At 44.1% G+C, this 25690-nt stretch overlaps 1 protein-coding gene across 10 annotated transcripts in view; it reads right to left on the bottom strand.

Annotated features, from left to right (window-relative positions):
• Nucleotides 1-25690, bottom strand: part of foxp2 (forkhead box P2) — a gene marked incomplete at its 3' end in the record, with an annotated part of 93362 nt that overhangs the window by 51721 nt on the left and 15951 nt on the right. For 6 of the 10 annotated variants that reach the window (XM_079552415.1, XM_079552420.1, XM_079552421.1 and 3 more), the window contains exon 2: nt 8178-8364. The exons of 1 other annotated variant lie outside the window; for it this stretch is intronic. In XM_079552415.1, the coding sequence (XP_079408541.1) occupies nt 8178-8354 (177 nt within the window). In that variant the 5' untranslated portion in view covers nt 8355-8364. Of the gene's footprint in view, nt 1-8177; nt 8365-16850; nt 17025-18399; nt 18488-25690 lie in introns of those variants that run through there. 3 more of the 10 variants (XM_079552418.1, XM_079552417.1, XM_079552416.1) reach the window with 3 other exon arrangements.

Below are 25690 nucleotides of genomic sequence, written 5' to 3'. Positions count from 1 at the left end.
CTTGGGCGGCGTTGTTATGATTTGAAGTAATGCACAGAGTCGTTTAGTGATATTAAAATTTCAAACCGTACATACAAACCAGTTTTCAAACAAATCCAGAGGCTTCTATCCAAAAACTCTGTAGCATAAGAGAGCTCTAAGTGACTTGTCATTTAGTTTGTCTGTTTTGGAGCCTTTGATTCCCCGCGGCCTAAGCTTATTTGGTGCGTTTTACATGAAAAGCCGCAGAGAGCACATAGCACTGAGGGCCGACTCTCTTACTTATGTATGCAGTTGCATGAAGAGCATCTCCCATTGCAACATGCTACTGCTGTTACAACTACAAACAACTTGGGAGCAGCTTGGAACCATTTATAAATTCAAAAATGGGTCAGGGATGAAGGTAATCGGAGCAGCGGAGTGTGTTAACGAGAGCAACAAGACAGAAGAAAAAGGGAGATACCTGGAATATGTCTGAGCGCATTTTAAAGGCTGCGCACTAATAACATTAAAGATGCTACTATTTCGTACTAGTCATCGTCTTAACGCGATTTGAAGTCATTTTCGGTTTAGTTAAGAGGGAGGGAGGGGAGCGATACACAACAAACCATCGGGCATGCGTCTCAGAGTCTGATTTGTTACTATTCATGGCCAAAGCGGAGGGGAACTGTAATACTAGACATGCTTGTTAAATTCACAACACTCCAAAGCTGCCTTCTAGCAAATCCTGTCTTTTGGTTGTCAGCTTAAGACACCACCCCAGCATATGCATATGTAGAATTTTTAAGCTCTGTTAAATGGATAGCAGTGTCGCGGCCTATCAAATGACTATAAGCCACTTGGGGTTTTGGGGGGGATGGGAAGCATCTAGAGAAAAAGGAAAGCGGCAATGCGTTACCTTGTGTGCATCGGAAAGCAAACTGCAGAACGACAACCGTTTTCTATTGGCTTCTGTTAACTAGAAGAAAACAGAGCTATTTACATGTGTGCGTTCAGAATAGTGTGACAGTAGCACTCCGCCTTTCATATTAACAGCGAGTACTCTGTTTAAGCCGCCGACAGAGGAGTGGCAACAAACAATGACAGAATGCCTGTTTTCGATTGTGTGGCCACAAAAGATGATGCACTATTCACTACAAAGGTAGTTTGCAAATAAATTATTGTGGCGGGTATTGAGCCGAGGCTCAATACCCGCCACTTCAGAGTCAGTGTGCAGTGTGAGGTTGTGACAGTGTATTCTGGCTGTATGTGTTTGTGCGGCGCAGAGCGGACTTATAGATCCATTGCCATTTATTTCCCCGAGCTGGAGTCAGGGTAGTTAGGGAGGCGTAAAAGGAAATGAGTTGTGAAGTGGTCATTGATCCTGGCCGCACCGGACTGAGACTGAGGCTGCAGGACCATCGGCTGCAGCCTCAATGCGCTGCTCAATGCCGATCTCTTATTTACACTGAGATGCTTAACCTCAGTCCAATTCATTAATCACTGACCCCATGCACAGAATGGGTAGAGGAAAAAACTATTATAAAAAACAAGATTTCCTTATCTATATTACATTGCTTATATACACGATATTTATTTGGGCGTGGAGTTACATAAAGTGTCATTTAATAACCTGGTTTGGTTTGAGAAGTCAAGGCTCACAAACCAACTTTGAAACTACATAAAATAGTACACGTAATAATAAATTCTCACCACCATTTTGTTAATCTCTAAAAGATGACGCTATGTAAGTTGGTTTTCTTTTTGTAATCAAATATAGTAAAATAGCATAAGGAAGTTTATCCAGTATACACATCCGCCTCCTCCAGTGCATGGAGCTGCTTTGGCATAAAACTGATGAGTGTTTATTTCCAGCAGATTTCACTGTCTCTATCACTGCTGCTCTTCTCTCTGTCCCTTTCTCCTCGTCTCTCTTTCAAGCCTTGCAGCTTGACATTTCGCTGCGCTCTCAGGGGACTCCTGCATGAAATGGAGTTACTGGGAGAGCACCACTGTAAATTCCAGAAGGCCACATGTAATGTGTCTTAAACATAGATGGACAGGCCAGGTTTCAAGGTGTAGAAGAATGAGAAGGGAAAAAAGAGAGTGCACGGACTTAGATAATAGAATAATACTGTGTTTTGTCTGGGGAAGGGTGAGCAAACAGGAGCCATGCTGTCATTCACAGCCTATATCTTTAGCGTCATCACCAAGGGGAAACTACAGCCTATATGTCACAGGCCTGTATGTACTATTCTGTAGAGAGTGCCTGCCAATAGTCGCCCTTGAAATAAAAAGGATGGCTTTCATTGTAAATAAGCCAGCCACAAGCATTGCAAAAGACTGTCAGTCTTTTTTTATTGAAAGGGGAAATTATTTCACAAAGACATATAGTCCACGCTGCTTCCCTAATGCTCCTCCTGCCTTTACAAGAGCCGCTTATCTTGGGCCAGATGATGACGGGTAACAAAAGACTCCTTTATGAAATCGTTCATATTTCAGCGGAGCTCTTTCTCCTGTCCTGAGAGGTGATGGATGCGGCACACCACGACTAGTGTCTTATTTACACAGTTGAGTGGGGCAATCTCAGGCCTGAAAGATAAACCTAATGAGCTTCTTTGTGTAAGGGTGCAAATGAGGGACACCATGCTCCCTCCCTCCTTCCCTTCTCCATCCAAAGGGACAGTCTGGGTGATTAGGCCTTTAAATTATGCTCAAGGGCAAAGCACAGATTTGCATCTTAGGTATGTGTGTGTGTGTGGGTGTGTGTGTGTGTGTGTGCAATGTGCCCTCAAATACAGTATTGGAGGAGCCACGGAGACAGGTGAAGGGCAAGACAGACAGAGGGAGAGGCTTGACGCTTGTTTGTGAGAGGTGATGGGAGGTGAGTGTGGCTTGTCAGCTTTTTAGGGAGTGAGCATTTACTGACACTAAACAATAAACTTGACTTGTTATAAGTGAGAGGTGAGGCGCACACACACACATACACACACACACACCCATGCGCACAACCACACAGTCCTCGGCCCTTTGTGTGCGGGGTAACTTCCCTCTCTAATGACTTTCATTTTAGGGAGAATTTCATTTGCCCCTAAACCCTAAATATTACCCATCACTGGCTGTCACATTCCCCATCCCTTCCATTTCCTCCAGCTAAACAGCTCAGAAGGCAGGTTAATTGCTGTCACTCTCAAGTTGGACCACTGCCTAGCTCTCATGTAGCGACGGAGGTAGCCTGGGAGTAAGATGGCACCTTGGCGCACTTATTGTAATTTATGTCAAAATGCAGCAGTCATTTAAATAGGGTTGGATGGTTTGCATTTTGCTGCATCATGTGCCTCAGGAAAACAGAGCCGAGTTGCATACCTAAACAGTTTACCAACACATGGCTTCTGCCGCAATCCGCACATCTCCGCAAGTTCACACATCCTCACAAACAAAGTCAACAATATTCGGAAACGCCGTAAACAAACATTATTAGAGGCACGAGATGTAAAAAAAAAAAAAAAGAATCAACAGTATTCAAGTTTTAAGAGAAAGAGAATCATTGCACGGTTTAAATGAAAGCAAAAATAGAGACTGAAAGCATTGTTCAGGTTGGCATTGACTTTTCAGAAACAGTGTGGTCTTCAATGCCAGAGAGGGCAGACTTATCATTGAACCGGAGTCGGATGGCGAGCCCATTTAGAGAGGCCAGTGTCCCGAGTATTGGCTCATCAATCCCACTGATAACCCTGGAAGGATTAAGTCTACAGAGCACTGTAATCAACTAACAGCCTCATTATAGGACATTATGGTATAGATCCACAAATCAATGCATGCCCCACATGTACATACACCACTCTATTGCGGCACGGGTTTGACCAACGACAAGCTGCAAATAGAAACACTTTTTTTTTTCTCCCCCTTCCACCCAATACGCTTTTACTTACAGTGATGATGTTTGCATAATGACTAAGGCTGCTAAGCGTCCATGATTTGCTTTGATATCTGCGGCTGGTAAATTGCAATCAGATTCAGTGGATATCTAATCTCTGATCTCAAATCAAATTAGGTCTATTTAGACAACCTTGGGAACGAGGCGATGAAACCCGGGAAAAAAAAAAATTAAGGGGCTGAGAATTTAATTGTGACATTATTCAGATAGGGGGATAGCGGAGCGGAGTGTGTGGCTTTTAGAACAATTTGCATGCACCAGCACAAAAAAAGAATGAACTCAAAACTGCAGAGTAATGATATCATCCATAAGAAAAACGGATTTTCTTTTCTTTTTTGGTTAAAAGTAAGGCTGCTAAAAAAATATATGTCTATGCAATGTTAAGGCAATATCAGCAGAAACAAGTTAAAATCGCAAGGATTGAAAGGCATCTCGAGTCAAAGTGACCACGTTGGGATGTGAACAAGAAAGAAAACATTGGTGATGTCAAGTTTCTTAATTTTTTACTACACCCTTATGTCTGCTTACACTGAATGGGCAGACTGTACCGACAGAGCCAGCCATATCTTTAAACATAGCTTTTGCACATGTCTTCTCAAACATCATGCAAACCTATAGTCAAGAGTCGAGTTTAAATATTTGACTAAGTATAATTTGTTCATGGTGAGGGTCCTATGAGCCTTTGGCCCAATCTGAGGCACAGAGACCTTAAGACGGTGCTTTTCTAATTATAGCTGCAGGTAGTATTTTGGAGCTGCTAGGTAATGGCGGAACCCACAGGGACAATGGAGAATTCATCAGTGCTTATTATTAATCATCCCCCCAGCAGCATGATGAGAGACTGGGGCCTCTATGCCCACCGGACCACTCAATGTCATTCCAAATATGGGCGGAAAATTACACCCAACAGCCTTACTTCAAAATGGACTTGGGGTAGACATGGACTGTAATTTCATATGTGCACTTTAGTGTCTAAAATATACAGCATGTGCAGGAGTTGAATTGAACTTGCAATGGGTGTAAATGTAAAGAGCACTGTGTTTTGTCACATGTGGGCCAGTCTATGTGCCGGTTCCAGGGAATATACAATTTGATGAATTTGAAGTTCGATATATTGAGGCAGGAAAGTATCGCGATAAACGATATTATTGACTCTAACGATACTCGATACTGTTAACTCTCAGGCATAAAAATGACAGTAAACCTTTGTTCTAAAAGTGCATAATCACATCCTAAAATACCACACGAGCTACAATAAACATGAAATATAATGTAACTCAGTTTGCTTCAGTTGGGAATCAAAGTTAAGGGGGGAATGCTAATAAATGCACAGACGATAAATCAAGCCAAACAATGCATCGTTTATCTGTTATTTACTGAACGATAAGTCGATATAGCTTTTCTTAAAAACACATTTGTTGTTGCCGAAGCCTAATTAAAACACCATTTGGGTCTTTCTTACGCATTTCTTTGTATGCAGAGATTCAGCGTGAACGCTCTCCAGGAAGTGTGTGTGAAGTTAACAGCGCTGGGCCCCTGTTTTAAAAAGCCTCCTGAGACCTGTTAACTGGACTGCTTATTTCAATGTGTCTGTCTGTGGGGCCGGTGCAGAAGGCTCAGGCTGGCCTCTTTACAAGACACACTGTCATAGTCAAAACGCCCCCACCCCATCAGCCGCACCGCCGCCGTTCACCCACCTCATATGGGCTCATAGTATCATGTCTATCTCGCAGACTTAACTAGACACTTGTGCTGACAATGCTCTTCTCCTGCCATAGGTACTGGCCTTTTTAAGTGTACGTAGACATTCAAATCCATTAGGAACTCCACAATGTCGGAACACGTGTAGAACAGTTGTTAAGTAATGTAATGACAATAGACTCTTTGTCCCCTTAACTTCCCAAATTCACAGAATATGTACATATGAGAACGCCTATTGTATTTACACATTAGACACTGTAAATGCTCAGTACTATAAAGTTTTGCGACTCTATTCTACAGTATTTCAAGCATCAAAAAGGCAAGAAAACACACACGAGCTGAACTTTAAAAGTTTCTGTGTTAAAAACAGTGCTTTTCGCAAACATCTTTGCCAAGTTCCTATCCATACTTTACAGATGGAAGCCAGTCCACCATCCCACACCTGAGAACCTGAGAATTGACCCCAATCAGGTGTTTCTGCGTGCAAAAGAATGGTGGAAAGGTGATAAATGGGAGAAGACCAGAGCAGTTCAATGCAGTAACCAATAGGATCGCTGACTGGGCAGGGGCAGGGCATGGCGGATGAGTGTTAAGATACGGGCTATGGGGGAGAAGAAGAAGTGATCAGGGCTAGAGTGTGGCTTTAAGTAACAAATATCAATTTATTTTGTCATTTAACTTTAACAGCAACTCGATCTAGACGTGGGTGTCACACCAAATGATATCAAGAGCATAGATTTTACTTTTATCAGGCGCTGTGGCCGTTAGCATCTTAATACTGACTGTGAGAGGAAACTATAGAGCTGTGGTTTGTTAGGCCTGTCTGTCAATCACAACAATGATGAAACTGACCAATGGGGGAGTAAACAGAGAAGCACTAATATGACAATATCGCAAAATGAGCAGTTGAGCAGTGAGATAATGAATAGGTTTTTCTCACATTGGCTGATTCATTCTGTTCAGTGACACCTGTATTAAAGGAACTCACAGTTGGACAAACAGTAGTTGTTGCTCTATTCTATTAGGTCACTGAACTTGATTTACTTACTGCAACTATAATTTCTAATCACGGGTTGTTGAATCATGCCGCAGTTTTATTTCAGCGTTTTAGCAAAATAACTTTCCATGTATTAACTTCAGTTTTGCACTGCTTAAAACCAGAATGCCCCCTTGCCCCCTGCGTCTCCCTGATCAGATGCAGCGAGAAGCAACAACCAGTCCCCCGGCTTGTAGTGTCCACGGGGTTTCAGCTGCCACCCTGCACTAAAGCATAAAAATCCCCATCAAAAGCAAAAAAAAAAAAAGAGGATAGCGGCGCATCCTGACAGAGCTAAGGCGCTGCTGTCCCCCCATTGAGCCCAAAGCGAAGCCCTCTAACCCTGTATCCCACTGCTCTTTTGGCAAACTGTCAAAACCATCATTCACCGTGAAAAGACACGAGAGACACTTGACTTCTCTGGTCCAGCGGCGCCTGACTTTCACAACTCCTGCCCCCCAGACCCGCTCGAACAATGCACCCCTCCCTCCAGTTCACGCACCCCCCCCAAGACAACTCCTGCTGAGAGGAACAGCACTGGAATATCATTACACTGATGCGGGACACATAAATGAATACGGCAGAATTTCAAAATAAATCGATGTTGAAATGACTTCTTATGGGTGGAATCATTTTAGAAAGTGATTCTTACAAACTTTAAGAATTTAAGTAAAAATAACTTTAGGAATTTATGATTCATCTATCATTGATTTTCATTTTTAGGGGATGACTACACATTCAGTTAGATGTTAGATGACCCCCTCTCCAAGAGTAATATCGCAAATATTATATGGACAAAAATCAACCATATAATACTAGCTTTAGGTAAAAATAGCAATGATATTGACAATTTAAATGCCCTTTAATTGAATGTAAGTGCATGCAATCAAAATTAAAATGTGTTTCTGTAAAGTGCCCTGGTCAAATGTTTTGTGTAGTTTGCATTAGAGCTGCTACACCGTCGAGTTAGAAGGCCCTCTGCTGGTTACAGCGCTGCTACAACACACACATCCTTCCTTCAGAACGCTGACTTTTCCTTTCCCCCACTTTCTCCGTCTTCTCTCCCCGAGCACCAAAAAAAAGAAACTATCACGTGGCCCGCCAAACAAGTTCTCTCTATAGGCATAAACCGCCTCAAGTGGTACAAATAAGCCAACTAAAAAAAAACCCAACAACAACAAAAAAAATACAACAACACCGCAAGTCAGTCAGCAGTTTCGAGCCAAAACACAGTGACAGCACAACAAACACGACGGTTATGTAAACAATTCTTCGCGCTCAACACAACGGCAACCAAAACACTCAATCCCTTTTCACAGCCTGTGTTTTTTTCTTTTTCCTCCCTTTGCCTGCCTCGTGCCTAGTGTGCCTGTGCAAAAGCATCCCGAGCGCTGAGTGTGAGGGGAGCAGAGCCGGAGCAGCACAGCGGGTGAGAGAGAGAGCGAGAGAGAGAGGCAGAAAGCGAGAGGCAGAGAGAGAGAGAGAGTGAGGGAGAGAGAGAGAGAGAGAGCGGGTGAGACGGAGGACGGGAGAGGCACAACTTACCTGCTGTTGTTGCAGATGCAGCAGCTCGACTGTGCTTACTTCGCTGCTCGTGTCACCAGCGCTTGATCTGCCGTCTCTACTGCCAGCCTCTAATTGGCTGCTGCATAGGGTGCTCAATCCATTTTGACTCATTGAACTGTTGCTTATTGTCTCTGTGGCCGACTCCTGCATCATCATGATTTAAAACCTAGAAGTGATTAAGAGGCACCGGTTAGGGCTCTTTTCTTGTTACAATTTCCATCCGCTTTTTTTTTCTTTCTTTCTTTCTTTTTTTTTTTTTAAATCCTGTTTTTGTGTGCTGCTTCTATTATCAACCCCTCCGTGTGTGCCCCCCCATTCCCACCCCCCTCCTGCAAATTAAAGCATTTAAAGAAGAGGGAGGGGGCAGAGAGAGAAAGGAGGAGGAGGTGGGTGGGGGGGGATCTGGAGGAGTAATTATGCGTTCATTGTGTAAATGAAGCAATACAAAGAGATGCACGTCCGGCTGCTGTTTGAAAAAAAAAAGGGGGGGGGGGGGCGCCGCTGAAACCTTAGGTTGCTGTAAATGCTAAGTCGTAAGCGGCGACGTAATGAAGATTCTGTGAAAAGTTAGATGGAAAATGGCAAAAGTGGCGAAGGATAGAGAACAAACATATATATTTCACACAAAATAGAACAAATAAAAAGATTTCCCATCTCTTTACATTCAAAAGACAATGGCACGAGAGCTCTTGTGAAATAACAGCCGGTACAAGTGTGTCACAGATTTGGCGCGACTGAAGTTGCTTAATGATGCAAAGCTAATCATACAAAATTTAAAAAAAAAAAGAATTTGGAAGAAGAAGGGGGTAGGGGGAGACAGAGGATCACATGGTACAGGGCAGGCGGCGCTGATGAAGACTATAATGGGTTTGTCATCTTTGCTCCAGTGAAATAAAATGTGCCTCCCAGGCTTCCATAGAGGACGGACGCTCATCTGTCAAATTATTACCTTGATCCTTTTCTGCCTTAATCAACCCACACAGATCCATTTATTTTGTGAGCCGCGCAAAAAAAAAAAAAAGAAATTAATAATTACAGTGTTTAATCGGGAGATCCTGACGCGGCGCCGGGAAGAAAAACTTGAGGAATTGATACAAAACCGCAATAATGTAAATAAATGCGGTCCATCATGCACATTCCCGATGAATGCATTAACGCGCAAAGATATGAAAAGACGAGGGGGGAAAAAAGTCTGAAGCAAATCCTAATATCACTAACGATTGTGTTAAAACTGCATAAATTATGCATATCGCCGCCTCTCTCTCCAGTAATAAATGTTTTATAATTTTCTCCTGCATTTACCTACACTCCATCAACACACAAAAAAAAAACGCTCGCGATCTGAGTACAATAAAAAAGGGCTCATTTTGAAATCATCTGAATATTAACCAAGCACCTAAAGTAGCCTCAACTATTTTATTTTCCTTGTCTTTTCCTTTAAGGCGCGATCACATATATGTCCGTTCTACTTAAAGAGAAATGAATGAATGTGTTTACATGGCCGGGCCAAACAGAGGAAGCGCATGTGTCCTCGGTAAACAGCGCTTTAATAGAGGAGTGTGTTTGTGTGCGCGAAGATGTGTGTTTGACAAGGGCCAGGCACGGGACAAGCCTTAAAGGATGTCCACAGCCCCCGAATAAACAGCGTCCCGGCAGCCAGAGCAAACAGGGCCCGGGCTGTTACACAGAGCAGGGCGACAGCTGCCCCGGACGCACACCGCTTAAAACAGGCCAAGACGAGGCGCTTGCTTATGAACAGACCCGCCAATGTTTAACACCGCGGCGCTGATGGGGGGGGGGGGGGGGGGGGGAGGAAGGGTGTGACACGGAGAAGAGGGGGAATATGATAGAAAAGTGGAAGGAGGGGAGGGGAGGAGGGAGGGAGGGGAGGTGGTTTCGGGTGTGGGGAGGACTGGCACATTGTGACATCCAATCCGATGATGAATCTCAGCATAAGAAACTCAAGGCTGCGGCCCGAGATCAGCCGGCTAATAAGTATTCAAATTAGGCATAAATTTTACATGCTCGATGTTTAAAATATTCAGAGAAAGACTGTCTGATTGCCTTTACTGCCATTTTATGAACATTCAAATGGAGCCCGGATTTTTTCTTCATTCGGACCGGTTGGTGGATGTAGTAAACTTAGGGAAACTTGAAGGTTTATCAGACAAGGAAATACGATTTGTGTATCATTTCTTGAAAAACAATGAGGAGAAAACGACTGCTTTAACATGAACAACAGCTAAATGTAGTTACACAAGCGTGAGTCTGCACAAGGACTTTAGGAAATGACAATAAAAAATCCATATTATATCAATACACGATAAACACCACGCGATGAGTCTAACCGCGACGCAATAGCAATGCAGATATATGCAAAGTGTATTCGCAGAGATCAGATGGTGTCTTAACCTTAATGACAGCGGTGAGATAAATTAATTAGCCATCTAAAGGCAGCATTCAAAACTGCCAATTAGAATGTCAATTAGAAACACAGCCAGGCTGCGGAGACCGAGGCCTCCTGAGCTGCTCCGGCTGTGGGTGATGGGACTGTCACGCCGCACAATACCACAGTGACACAGGCTTAGCACCTGGGGGGGGGGGAGAGGAAGAGGAAGGGGTGTTCATGTTTCTACTGTATGTTCACAGCTACCACCGCAGGGGTCACCCGGTCCTGACCCCGAAACGGGCCTGTCCTGAAATCAACTGGGTCGGAAGGAGCGGCGACACCCCGCAGCTACACTCTCTGGCCGCGGCTGCAGGAGCTTTAATGCAGCGTGAGCGCGGCTGCCAGTCTAACCCGCACGTGTGGCTTTGTGACATCCCATAAATTGCCGGTGTCCTGCGTCTCGGCAACACCCGCCATTTGATGCTATTTCCCCAAAGCCGTAATCTTCAATGAAAGAGAGAACTTAGACCACTTTATTATCGCGATCGGAAACGCAGGAGGGAAAAGGCTGGTGTTCCCGGGTAATACGCTGGTAAATCTGCAGATGTATAGCTGTGGGAAAGGCTGATGATAGTGATACTAAGTGTTTAGGAGGTAGAGCGATCGTGAGAGACGAGATAAATTTACAATAGGCTGATAGTTCCATGGTTCTTTTTAGGTGGAGCTCAAACGAAATGAAGTTTTTTCTTTTCCTTTTCTTCTTGATAAAGAAGAGATAGACAGACGTAGTATTTGCAAAGCTTAAAACCAACTCCAGCTTTTGTCTCATTCCTTGTGCAACCATACCGTTGCTTGCTATCCTCTTCTGCGTGAGCAAATATTTACTCTTGAATCCTGCGCTTTCGCAAATCTGCCTGTGCCATCAGGTTCAGAATCAGAGAAGGAGTCCTGACGACGCATTTGGTGGAGAGATTGAGAGAATATCTTTCCCCCCATTTTTATTTTTTGCATTGAAGTGACAAAACAAAGGTGTAAGGAGGGACGACTGAGCCACACACCCGCGCTCGCACACCTGTCATTAAAGGGAGAAGGAGCAGCCCTCCATCTTTGTTTGCGAGCTCTAAAAGCCCCTAATGTAGCCTCATTACCAGACCTGTCTCCCATTCGATCATGTGCGGTAAACACACTCTATGACACGGCCCATCCATCTGGAGGGAACAAACAGCTGTCTGCCGCTGCGGTCTGAGCACAGCGTTATCATACAACCACTCTGACACAGGGCGAGACTGGGGCTATCCATTCTCACATGTGCGAATCTATCAACAACACAAGGACAGTCAGTGTAATTATATGCATGAGTTGTTAAAAAAATTCTCATTAGGACAACAATAAAGCAAAAAAAAAAAAAGAAGAAATATCTGAAATGCTCTGATCCTTCACATCCATTCATTATCACTTTGCATTTCAGGTGGCTGGCTTGAATTTCTCCTGGTTTGCGAGATCTAAATAATAGAAGAAATAATAATAGAAATTACATTTCACAGTCTGCTGCCTCCTCACAGCTCCCTGATCAAGTCATGATATGGTTACTTTTTTAAATAATCACACATTCTGTGCTTGAGTGAAATTAATTCATCATTGCCATAAGTTACTCTGCACGTGGAATAAAGAAGTAACCAGAGAAGGGCATGGGCACATTTTCCATACTTCAGATTGCTTAATAAATCAAAATGCCACAAAGGCGCTGACTTAAAAATGGTGCTTAAAAACCACAGCATTTAAAATTAAAAATCTCATCTCGAACCAAATAGAGGGTAAAAGTTTAAATAACTTCTTAAATAATGCATGCGATTTTCTAAAGGTGCTTTTATCACACATGTCAAAATTCTATGCGCGTGTAAAGCTGTGCGTTGAATTGTTTTTTTGGCTGCAGTGGTGGCCCTGGTGAAGATACTGTATAAAGAGACCTTATGGAAAGCCACATTTGACAAGGCCCATTCTCTCGGATTAAATAAGCCACAGCTGCCGTGCCTGAGAATTAAAAGCTTCCTTTTTGGCACTAAAGGGCCACCATAAAAGAGCATTAATAACTACTTCTCCTAAACCTGTGTATGGTAATGGTTTCTGCTCAGCGATAGAGGAATTTCAAAAGTGCTTTTCGGTGAATGAAGATTGCTTTGGGAAAAAAAAAAGAAAGAGTCTGAAGAAATCATATTTACAAAATCAGGAGAGAGCCAAATGAAACAAGATGAATATGAATAATGGACTTTTGCTTTTTGGAGGATTAACATTATTCAAAGAAACAGAATCAAACTCGGTTATCTCCTGTCCAATGAGCCCTACATTGACAAAGCCCCCCGTCATATTTCAATCCTCCATTTCCGACGACAATAAAATGTCGTTCTATGATAGGGCACATTCAAGTCGAGAGTGTTCAGAACTTAATTCTCTTCTATTTACAATAAGGAGATGAGACGGAATAAGATAAAAGACAGACTATCTTGCCTTCACCACTGTGCGAGTGTCCCCCCCCCCCCCCACCCCGAATGCAGCAAAAGTGTGCGTCGGTGTCTGTGTTTATGAAGAAAAGAGCAAAAAAAAAAAGAGAGACGACAAAGAAACGCAGAGGAACGAGCGGAAAGTGCATGTTCAATTGTACGGTCTGCACAATGTCTCCTTAGAATCTAATGCATGAAGCACTTGTGAGCAGTGTGCATGATACAGCCCTAATACAATTTATAGGAACAAACGGCACAATGGTTAAAACGGGAGCCGGCGAATCAATGGACGAGATCAAGTTAGAATAAACAGTCCTTCTTGTTTAGCTCATATACATAATCATTTGGACTTATTTCAATTTGTGAAGGGGCTGCGATGCAAAATACCGAGTTATAAAAAGGCTTGGAAAAGTGTGACAATGCGAGATGTAATTGTAAGTAAATGTAGAAGTTACCTTTAGTATAATTTAGCTTTGCTTGCATTTGACAGTGCAATATCTTAGATTCAAATGCATCAGACCATACATGATATCATATGATAGGGCTGCACAAAAACATTGCGTTGCCACTCACGATTGAGCCCATTCAGATAGTGATTTTGTATTGAATGTGATTATTTGTTCTGTAAAAAAGGACGATCATCTGAGATACCATGAGAAAAAGAATGCACATTTTGAAAAAAAAAAGGGTCAAATTGTTATAAAGGCGACACACGTGAGGATAAGTCTTCTGTGAATGATGGTTTTTAAACATACACGCCGGCGCTGAACCCGCACGCGAAAATTGTCAAAATGAGGAGAGGAAGTATCACATTTGGGCTCGTCCCGTATCATTTACATACCCACGAGGCACTTGATTCAGCTGCAGCAGCGTCGCCTCTGCTGCCTCTGCCTCTGCTGCCTCTGCCTGTGCCGTGGGTGAGCGAGACAGTGACGAAAGCCGATCAGTCTGCTCTCATTTGCATATTTGCCAATTCCATTAATTAAGTCGGCCCACCTAATCAGGGCTAATTGACCTATAAAGAGGGGAGGCCTCATTGTCTCACCCAATCATCTTCACACCGCGAGTCGAGGAGGTGCACCGGCGCGGGGTATTTCCGACCTTACTGTATTTATAGTTATGGAAGTGAGGACATTTCTTTCTTTCCTTTTTTTACATTTTTTTTTTATGCGATCGCGCTTTGACACATGGTTTGAGCTGGAAGAACGCACGACTTTTCTTTCTTTTCTTTTTTTCCCCGTGTCCGTAACAGAAAGGAGATATATGCATGAGGAGCAAACACGGAATAAAAAATGAAAAAAAAAAAAAAAAAAAAAAAAGGAGATGAAGCGCGGGATGTCCAGTGCGTGGTGCGGTGCGGTGTGGGCGGTCAATCCAGCCGACAGGACAAGCGGCGGGACGGCCGAGGAAGAGAGTGAGAGAGAGAGAGAGAGACATAGCTCATTGTGACGTTTCTAGTTATTTCTAGTTGATTAGGGCCATTATGTCTCCAGCTCTGATTTATGTTGTCATTGGCCCTCAGCAGTCCTGCATCGATAGATCTTAATGAATTGGTAAATAAGGGTGAAGATTACAGTTGACAACGCCGCAACATTTCTCATTCATACCGGGGCAAGATTTATGTAACCAATTAGGTGCATAACAGGGGGGACTGGTCAGGGGGAATAAAATAATCTCCAACCAGAAAATTACGAAAGTCAAAGCCACGACGAGAGGAGGTTTTAATACGGGCATTGTCACGCTTTGGGGGGAAATTGAGAAAGAGTTACAGGGGGGGAAAAAAATATGAAAAATGTATGATTCGTGAATTAAAACTTCTAAATTAAAATTAAAATAAAACGCATTCCGCATTTCGCGCCACATCGGGGGGAAAAATGATGTCCCAAACTCGACGTGATGGAATCAACAGATTAAAAATTAAGCCCTCGCCAACAAAGCACCACTTTGATATGGAAATGCTAAATTCAAGAAGCCACTCTGCCCCATCCAAAAAAAAAAAGGCTTTCCAGACACAGCGTCTATAAATGAGAGGAGAGCACCGGCGTGTAGGTGTATGTGTGTGTGTGTGTGTGTGTGTGTGTGTGTGCAAAGGGCCACATAAAATCAATTGTTCTCATAATGTCTACCACACTGAGCAAGACACACTCATTTGCATTTTTAAAAAGCCTACCCCCCGATTCTGCAATTTAATCACCCTTCGCCACGTTCATCCACAGATCCAAAAGTGGACAAATAAAAGGGGGGGGGGGGGGGGGGGGGTGCCGCGTGCATGTGCGGGTGTTGTTTTAAATATTCAGATAAAAAGTGCTGATCATCGGTTGCCGGCGACAGGCCAGGAGGACCCATAGGGCAGCAGTGAACAGAGGTGGAAAATTAAAGCGGAGTGATACGCAGAGCCGCCTCCTTTCAGCGCCTCTCCCTTCAAGCACATGCAAATGAGGCCGTGCTGCTTAACTGCATCATTTATGTGGATAATAGCGGCATCATCATTACGGCAACTCAAATTAAATTACATCATAATTAGCATAACAAAGTGATTGGTTAAACTTTCAAAACAAATAACCGCGGCTCGGGCTAATGAACGGTGTTAATTGGCCAGTGTGCATTCTAAATAAAACATGGAGGTAAACATGTGTTTTAGTTCCAACCATTTCAAATATGTTTCTTCTTTTTCCTCGGCGTTCAGATCGAAAGGGAGAAAAAACGCAGGGAAAAACGGAAATACTGCCAGGGGGATTTGTAAGCTGAAATACAAAATGTGTAGCATTTAATTTTATTGCGCTAAAGAACCTATTATACGGCAGACTCTGGAGAACAATGTAAATTATCTGCCTTCAAAATGGAGTTTGGCCAATTCTCCCAGTGAACTAATCACATAGCTCATTATGCATTAGGGTATTAAATTATGAAGAGGAGTCCCTTTCGCATTCCTGCACAAAGCCCTATGAAATGTTAATAATATGCTCACAATAGCCCAATGCCAAACCTTGCTCTCCCTCATCAATATTTAAGTAAACAAATGATCCCACTCGCCTTTGATAAAGATAATTAGTGCGTCACCGATTATCAGTCTGGTGACCCCTTTCCCTCATCAAACTCCACATCTGCTCACGAGAGTTGGGGACTGTACCCCCCCCCCCCCCCCAGACACACACACACACACACACACACACACGCACACACACACACAACGCAAAGTGAGCCAACTTCCAAGTGCTCGAGTTAAAACACATGTGCGGCAGCTTTTTTTTTTTTCTTTTTTAGAAAACATTTGAGTGTCATTTCCACACGCTCGCTCGCCGTGCCTGCGTAGTGTCAAAAAAAAAAAAAAAAAAATCCGATCGCCTGATTTTAAATAATCAATCGCAATACCCTCCAGAGCGCAGCGACCGACTATAACTATAGCGCGAGGGGGGATAAAGTGACGTAAAACACTCGTGGGGTGACACAGATGAGCACGGGAGAGCCCACGTGCACACACACACACACACACACACAACTACACACCTACACACACACGTGCACACACATAAGCGAGCCATTCATCAGCGCTAATTAAGCAACAGATTAACAGAGCCCGCAGACCTGGGCAAAGCGACGGCAACACCAGCAAGACAACCCAGCAAAAGCGAAAAAAGCAGCAAAGACAATTTCAAAAAAATCCACAATTTTGACAGCACAGAGGATGATGGAGAAGACGGGATGGACGCGTGGACTCACAAGTTGATGGTGGACTTTTTCTTTCTTTCTTTTTTTTTTTTTTACCTGAAAGTTAGGAACACCGGGGGACCATGAGGAGCAGACAGAGCTATAGAGTGCGTGCCCGTGGTGTCACCTCCGCCTCCGTTGGGGGGGGGGGGATCTAAGCAGCGGCGGCCCCAAAGTCGACTGGTGTCAGCGGTGCCGCGTGGAGAAGGCAACACTATCTGTGTCATCACTCCAGCCTATGTTTATGGGGGATGGCATCATAAACAAGCCAAACCCCCCCTAACACCCCCCCCACCCACCCACCCCCTCCGCATGCTCTGTCCCGGCCCGCGTCCCCCACCACCACCACCACCACCACCTCCTCCTCCACCACCACCAACACCACCACCACCCAGCCAGCCCCCCGCCCCACCTCTCTCCTCTCCCCCTTTTCTCCCCTCTCTCTCTCACCGCCGCCGCCACCACTGTGCCATTCATGCATACTTAAATCACCGTCGTCCCATTAAAAAAAAAAAAAAAAAAAAAAGCCTCGACGCCTCTCCTGACAATTATTCTATCACTTCCAGTTGTCACCGGGGCAATTACCAACCAGGGCCCCCTGTGCACTGCGGGTCGGACACGCTGGGGCCCCGGCTGGAGCAGCATCGAGTTCAGGGGCAAGAAAAAAAAAAAAAAAAAGAGGAAGCGGGAGAAGAGTTTTTGAGCGAGTGTGTGCCCGGAGTGTGTGAATGGAGAAGGGGTCGGGTAACAAAATGGAAATTTATGACGGACAAGGTGGGCAGCTTCTCAGTCTTTACCCTGGTAATAATTACACCGTCATTCCAGCAGCTTTGCGCTAATGAAACACTGCGCAATTAATGGGAGAAACTCATCACTTCTCTCTGTGTTTGACCAAGAACAAAAAAATCGTTCATGCTTTGTGTTTTTTGCTTTGATTTACACGGCAGAAGAATTAACTTGCGAAATATCTTTAGTTTTTGAAAAGCTTTTAATAAAAGCAAGCGCTGGTGAGCATGTCCCTGCCGATGTGTGGGTGGGTCTAGCGTGTCAGTGAAGTGTGTGTCTATGAGAGGGACGTTCACACGGGGCGCGCGCAGGCTCCTCGCAGGACGCTCGCTGGCTCTCCCCCTCGCACCCCTCGCGCCGAGCAGCCAGCCCCGCTCGGCGATGCACCCGCCCGGTCTATACTCCCACCACCCACCCACCCCTACACCCCCATACGTCTCTCTTTCACGCACACAATACGACAGCAGCGCACATCCGCATTCAAGCCAGCCGGACCGGATCCCTTCTTTTTTTGTATCAGCGGCACTGCGAAGTGGGGGAAAGAGCGAAGGATGCCGCTTGAGAGTGGCGGAAAACAATCGCTCCACAGAAGGTAAGTGCGCGCGTGCTGCTGCGGAGCGTCTGACTCGCATTGATTTACGTGTAGTGCGTAAGCGTGCGCAAAAAAAAAAAAAAAAAAAAGTCGCGGTAAAGTGGATGGGATTACGGATAAGCGGAGAAGCGATCTTAAAAAATAAATAAATAAATAAATAAATAAAAAGGCATTAGCTCAGTTAACGACAACAAGGAAAGTTTTGGAGAGGAAAAAAAAAAAACCTACCTTCAAAACAATGAGAGAGACGTCCACTCTCTCGAGTAAGACGCATTTGTAGAAGTATTCTCAAAAGCCGGGAGGCAAGTTCAGAAACCACAAAAAAAAAGAAAAAAAAAAAGGAGGAAATGCCACTCGTGGAAAAAAAAAAAATGCGAATAGGGTTGTGAAGAAGACAAAAAAGTTAAAAAAAAAAAAAAAAAAAAAAAGACGCGCTAGCTGTCTCTTACTGTCAAATACATCGCGGGGAGAGGAAGTATTTAGAGCAGTATTTACAGTAGTGCGGGTAAAGTGCGGGAGAAAAGCGAACCTCCTGCCCGGTCACGTCTGAGAGACAGTTGCCGTTTCAGCGCCGCCGCCTAATTAAAACAAGTCAGGCAGCCCCGCCGGATTGTTTTGACGCCCGAGGACCAATAGTACACAAAAAAAACAGTGGCTTGATCGGGACGGGCAGGGGGGCTGGTCGCGGGGAGAGGAGGAGGGGGCGGAGGGTGGCGAGAGTTGGCAAAAAAGAATAGTGCTGCATGTGGTATGTATGTATGTGTGCGTGCGTCTGTGTGTGTGTGTGTGTGTGTGTGGGGTGGGGGTACGACGGGAGGTGTGTGTGTGTGTGTGTGTGTGTGTGTGTGTGGGGGGGGGTTCTTGTGGAGGAATCCAAAAGGGCAGAGGGGAGTCCACAAAGGTTCAAAAACTGGGGAGACCTCCGAAAAGGAATGTATTTTATCGACTAATCTTCAAGTGGTCTATGCAACACTTGACTGTGTATTACTGTTGTTTAGGGATGGCTACGTGTAAAAAAAAAAGAGGTTTAAAAACTGATAAAAGGTAAATAAAAACTTGATAAAAGATAAATATTTGGCTGTCAGGTGTGTTTTGGGCAAGTCTAAGAGCTTTTCACTTGACTTTGAATACAAACAACTTCCAATAGCTTTTATAGAACAGCATTGACGGGCTAACATATAAACAAATAATGTGTATTTTTTTTTTGGGGGGGGGGGAGTGAACCAAAATAGAAATGAGCTAATGAAAATTCTATAGTCGTTGTTTTTTTTTTTTCACTCACTCTCTCTTTTCTTTTTCCTCTCCTCTCTCCCCTCGCATGCCACAGATGTTTTTCTTAGTCGCTCCAACAGACAGGAATCTACTGGCGAGAAGAAAGCCTCGGTCTTCCCCAGGAGAGAGGAGTACAAAGCCCCTAGTCTGCTCGCAGCAGATGCAAAGAGCCGGTCCATCTGCCAACAGCTCACCGTGCCACATGGGCCTATAAGAGGGGGACACTTTTTTCCTTCGCATCTGCTTACAAACGTTGACACAACATAAATACTGCACGAAATGCTAAATGTGCTAAAAAAAAAAAAAAAAAAAAAAGAAAATTATCGCCACACACGCGACTCCACTTCAACGCCACGGGTTGCTCGTGTAGGGATTAGAGGAACTTTTCTATTTCAAAAGAGGCCACTCGGTTCAACTGCGATAGATTTATTTAGAAGGAAAAGACGTAGCCCCTAACACGAGGGTAAAGACCACTTGAACTTGCGTCTCGAGCGTTTTTTTTCGCTGGCGTGATTTAACACCCACAGAATAGCGCATTATCTCCCCCTTGCTTCACAGCAGCATATTTCAGCTGTATGATAGCATTACTAAGTCACCAACACGTGGGGCTAAAAAAAAAAATTGAGATTCTTCATTAGTGCCAGTTACGTGAGCTCTGAGGCGATGAGCGTAAACACTAAACAATGGTGTCAAGAGACAGTGGGAGTGAGAGAGATGTCAGGAGGGAAAAAAAAAAAAGAAATATAGTGCCAGAGCGGCCGGCATTTTAAACAACTGCTGTTAATTGCTCTAAGCGTCCACATTATGCCGGTAATTTCTCCCATTTCTCTCTCAGCGCCGAGGGCTGGAGGCTAGAAAGCTCCTTCACCCCCTTTAATAAACTAGTCAGAGCGCCTCACTGGAAAAAAGACAAACAAGGGGCCCCTAGCCTTAGAAACGCCGGCGCTTCACTAGGGGGAATGCAATGCTTATTTCCAACACATCTGTGACAATTGTATGCCTCCTCCCTTTAGATATTTATTCTCCACGTCTCTTCTCGCTGCCAAGGTCAACGGAGACAAATAGGCCCACCAGCGCCTTGATGTGGTGGCAGCCCGAACAGTGAGAGCCCAAGGAGAGGGAGGGAGGGGGGGGGTGCAGGAGAAAGAGGAGGGGTGTGTGTAGTAGCAGCAGCGGCGGTGGGCAGAGTCAGAGGGGAGGGCGGGTGGCAGCAGCTGGTTACAGGCCACAGTGGAGGGAGGGGGGGGTGGGTACAGGGGGCGGTGTGCATGTGTGTGGCAGGGTGAGTGTGAGGGGGGGGTGTAGGGGCAGTGCTTTGACAGCAGCGGTGACGGATGTTGGTTCGCCTGTCTGTGCGCGACCGTCGCTTCCTTACGTTGTACACGCAATTAAACCCAAACCGCCGCGGACCACAGCCACACCGAGGCGTATCAGCGAAGTCCAGAGAGTGCAGGGTTGTTCTGTGTGGATTTCAATCCCTCTTTATTCTCATCAGAACTGCACCGAAGTGAGCGCAGTCTGTACAAAAGGTGATTTCAAGCAGTACATAAGGCGGTCACAACAAAGGGGAGGCAAAAAACGGACTTTTAATAGTTGAATGATCACTGTATTTGCTTTAATTTATGTTCGTAGTTAAAAAGAATCAAGACAGTCAGATCCTAAATCTTTTCATACCGTATTGTCATCTAAAATAATAACGATTGAAGCTAGGATAGCTAGCTTAAAGGATGACTATGGATGAATATAGAAGTGTCTGTTAATGGGATAGAAAGGAAAAGGGTGGGTATGTAGGTGGGTAATGTGCATGTTTAGAGACGTTCTGTCAGGTGTCCCAATTACTTTGTTCTTTGAGGATTGAATGTTTTTTTTGGAAATTGAGTGTTTTGCAATAAATAATAAATGAATAAATGAACAAGTCTGAAATAATAAGTAAACTATTCAAATAAAACAGAATCAACAGCTGAACCCCTAGTCGAGTAAGCAGCACAATTTGGACCAGAGTGCCCGAAAGAATTTAAAAAAATCAAGCTTTTTTTTTTTTTTTGGTGGAAGCCAAGTGCCAAAAGCATCAGTGTTGACTTTCATTTAGGCTATCCATTTGACACCCCCCTCTCTGGTCCATTTCCACATGTAAGAGCCAGTCAGACTAAATGAAGTGATTCTAACATCTGCTAAAATATGCTCAACTGCTTCTAACTACTACCACATAGTGATAACCAGCACTTTAAAGAGCAAAGCACCACACATGTATAACACACACACACACATCGGCACCATTCATTAGTTGTCACGCAAATGTTCCACAAGCACAATCCACGGAGCACTTAGTCCTGCCTACTGAAAAAAGCCAAATAAGGTGTAATGAGTGGGAAGGTTTTTCCTTTTTTTCTTTTCTTTTTTTTTTCAGTCCTGGTTCAGCGTTGTTCACATGATATGTTGCTTATGGCCAAAGAGCACAGACCATTACGGACCATGATTATATAAGTGGTTGGAAGGCGGCACCATTTTAATATACTGTACTTAAGCACCCAGGTATCCATGGCAACTTGCCTTGCACTGAGCATTCAGAGAAATCCCTCATGAAAGGCCCATTAAATGCCTGATAATGACATAGATATATTAGCGTGTATTTTTTAGCAGTAAATGTACTCAGGATTAATTTTGTTTACAGCCACTTGAATAAAAAAAAATATATATATATAATTGTACTTTGCTCCAAAGCTCCAAACAAGTAAAGAGCACAAAGATTGTCATTTCATTTGATAAGAATGAACAGGGGTGCTTGGTGTGAAGTGAGGCCTGTGCTTTCCTCTGGGAGATTCCACATGTGACTTCCATTTGCGACTTTGGCCCAGAGCCCAACAGGACATCCCAGGGAGAGTGTTTGCTCGACTCAATATCAACAGCCGAGTAAGCAGCCTGAGGAGGGGGCGCTCTGGCCAGGCCAGCCACAGGTTCCTATTGAAAATAAACTCACTGTATATTCACTGGTCATGCACGGCGAGGAGCCACGTATAGCACTCAGCAGCGTTCCGCTAGAGCCTCTCCAAGGCTTAATGATACCTGCATCTCGGCCAGCTGCCTGTGCAGACAGCAGGAGCGGGAATTAAAGTATACATTACAGCAGAGAAATAGAGTTCGAAATGACAGAAGTCAGACAGTTCAAGCTGACCGGCCTCTTCAAGCGAAGTGTATCAGACGAGTGACAGATATTCCAGGTTAAATTGGCCCCCCCACATCTCCTCTCATCTCTATCACCACACCTCGTACTCAACCCACTTACAAAAACAAAAAGAAACACAACACATTTTCTTCAAAAGTGTATTTGAATTAAATGTGTTACTGATATCAAAGTCTCAACCGCGGCGTGTAAATTTAAACAGTGTGGCTCACAGCAGTTCACCTGTTACACACCATAGGAATAAAATGAAAGGGGAGACCATTGCAAAAAACTGTCGCACATCTAAGCTGTGGATTATTTTCTTATTCAAATATGAGCCAGAGTCTTCATTTGTCTCCTACCACAAAACAAAAGAAATTGAGGCCAACGATTTCTTGTTTATTTTAACCATCTAAGCTACTGGAATGTCATCAAGATGTTTCCAAAAAATAACGACCCATGTGTCATTTTATGCCTTCAGACGTTTGTGTTTAGGAAGAATCCAAGACTCGTTTATGACAGTGATGTGTTGCGTCTGAGGATCCCACCGCTGAACCTCTGCCAGAGAGATTATCATTCCCAGAACCACAGCTACACACTTAGATGGAAGCGAGACAAGCTCCAGTGGCAGTCAAAAGAGCGCAACACCTGTAGATGCAATAAGCCGCTGTTATCGAGGGACGCCGTGCAAGTGATATAATAATACCTGAATATGGGGCGATTATAAACAATGACAAACGAGAAAGTTGGATGAGAGATGTGCGACAGAAACGCCAAGAATCTGGAGAATGAACTTTTGAGTTTGCCTCTTGGCTCACTGCTGACACAAGGGCTACTCGGCCACGACTAAAACACCGTTCAACTAGACACCCAATTACACCGTGATCAAATTAATTCCGGTAAAATGGCATTCCGGCAAAGAATAATAAACCCGTCTCAAACTTGTCTATTCTCCACACCACGGCTAATTCAAACCTAATTTTTACTAGCCACTAATTTGAGGGCGAAGGGCGGGGGGATAGGAATTACTACATCTGGAGGTAATTCATTGTGTGGAAGTGCGCCCAGAGGAGGCAGCGATACAGCCGCCACCCCCCCCCCACCACCCACCTCCCCCCACCCCCCAGAAAATGTAGAGAAAACAGAGAGACAGACGCGACCTGGAGAAGGAACTATTTAGGAGAGTGGGACTTCCGGAGCGGCAAAATGACACTTCACAAAAATGTTTTCATTGCGCTGTCACCAGACATGGGCTGGAGAGGATATGGGTGCAGCAGGCTCGGGCCGAGAGACAGACAGACACGGTGATAAATAAAAAAAGAGATATATTCAAGACTGTGGCACTTATATATGCAGGGCTCTTCCAGACAGCTGCAGAAGTTCTGGAGTTCAGTAAACAGGCGGGCGGGTGTGAGCCGGGTCGGCGCAGTCGGAGCGGCGGGAGTTTATGAGGACGTCTCGATCTCAAGTGACCACCTCCATCTGGACACATCTGAACGGGCCGCCCCAATAAATGGCACTCACTGCACAAGATCCGAGTTTCAAAGCCCTGGCTACACAGCTGTATCAATTTCACTGCACCGATGCACACTTAACAGGTATTTAAATAATGGGAAGTGTTTGGGAAAAGGCATAAGAGGACTACAATTGGTGGATTTCTGAAGATTCTGAGAGTCTGAACAGTCTGGGATGAAGGTGAGAAGTTTAGCTCCAAACAAGGCTGCAGCGTAAAATTACTACTGGAGGACATTGACGTGTGACAGGAAAAGTTACCTCTGTCCTTTAGACATGAGCCCCCCCCTCCTCCACACTCACCACTTCCAGCCGCTGCCACCTCTTTCTAAATGTGTTTTCCAAATGAAAATAAACGGAGTCTGGTTGGTCTGAAGCAGACATACCCAGGAATATGAGATCAAATAAAGGCTTCTGTGGAGGCTGAAAAGAGAAATGAAATGGATTGTGAGGGGGAGATGTAGCGAGTAATAAAATTACTCTTTTATATCAGCCTAAACAGCGCATGTTCCCCTGGAGAGGGGTGAGGGCTTCACTTTGGTCAAAGACAAGTATGCAAGTGGCAATTTTTTCCTACAGGGAAGATTCCTTGATACACTTCTTGAGACTTGGCGCTCTGCAATTTTCTTGAAACCGAGAAACTATTTCAGCAACAAGTTAAGCGTAACTTTGGAAGTTTTACTTTGATGATGTGGAGGTGCACACTGTCATTGAAAAGTATGTTCCATTAAAGTGGAACAGCAGTGATTCATAAGGCTTTTTGCTTTTCAATGACTTCAAACTAGGCATTTTAGACTAACATATACAGTTGACTTGGACTGACCATGATGTATCACAAACACAGTCAATCATCTTTGGGATGGAAAATGTCACTACTTTGAAATTGGTTTGCTATTGCAGTTATACAGTCACCGCGCCATTTGGCATTGGGGGACTTCTTAAAATCCTGCAATTGATTTGTATTCTTACAAGGCCAGTCACAATATTATTCAGGTAGACTTTCAGGCTACAGAAAAAAAGTGCTATGGCAGAGAAAATCTGCAATTGGAGAGAATATATTATAATTCATTATACAGTAGCTATTAAACATTCAGTAAAAAAGCTTTAGCACACTGATTGAGCCACTTATCAGGCCTACTCACTACCTTTAAAAGCTGTCCATGCTCAGTGCTCTGAGTGGAGGAAAAAAGCAATCCATGATGGATTCGAAAATAGGACTAGATGTTCACTTTATCAACCTTTCTGGTTGTCTAAACAGAAAGGCTGGCTGAGATTTTAGGGACTCGAGCCATGTAGCTTTATTCAGAGATCACATGTGAATGGTAGACTGCATTTGTGGAGTTATAAATAAATTATTCACTTCAGTGCAATTACCTTTAAAGTCACCAAAAGCAGACTAAGGAATGAAAAAAACAAATCTGTGCAACTGCATCTAAACTTTTAATTTAGATTCTTTACTAAAAAAAAAAAGGGAGGGGGTTAATGACCTTGTCTACAACCATCACAAAAAAGTAAACAAAATTTCAATTATTAATCAAGAATTAACTACTCAAATGTACACATCACTATCTGGCA

This window comes from Gobius niger, assembly GCF_951799975.1.
Source record: "Gobius niger genome assembly, chromosome: 2".
NCBI classification, from domain to species: Eukaryota; Metazoa; Chordata; class Actinopteri; order Gobiiformes; family Gobiidae; genus Gobius; species Gobius niger.
The sequence above is the reverse complement of the archived record's forward strand: the minus strand, read 5'-3'. Positions and strand labels throughout refer to the sequence as shown.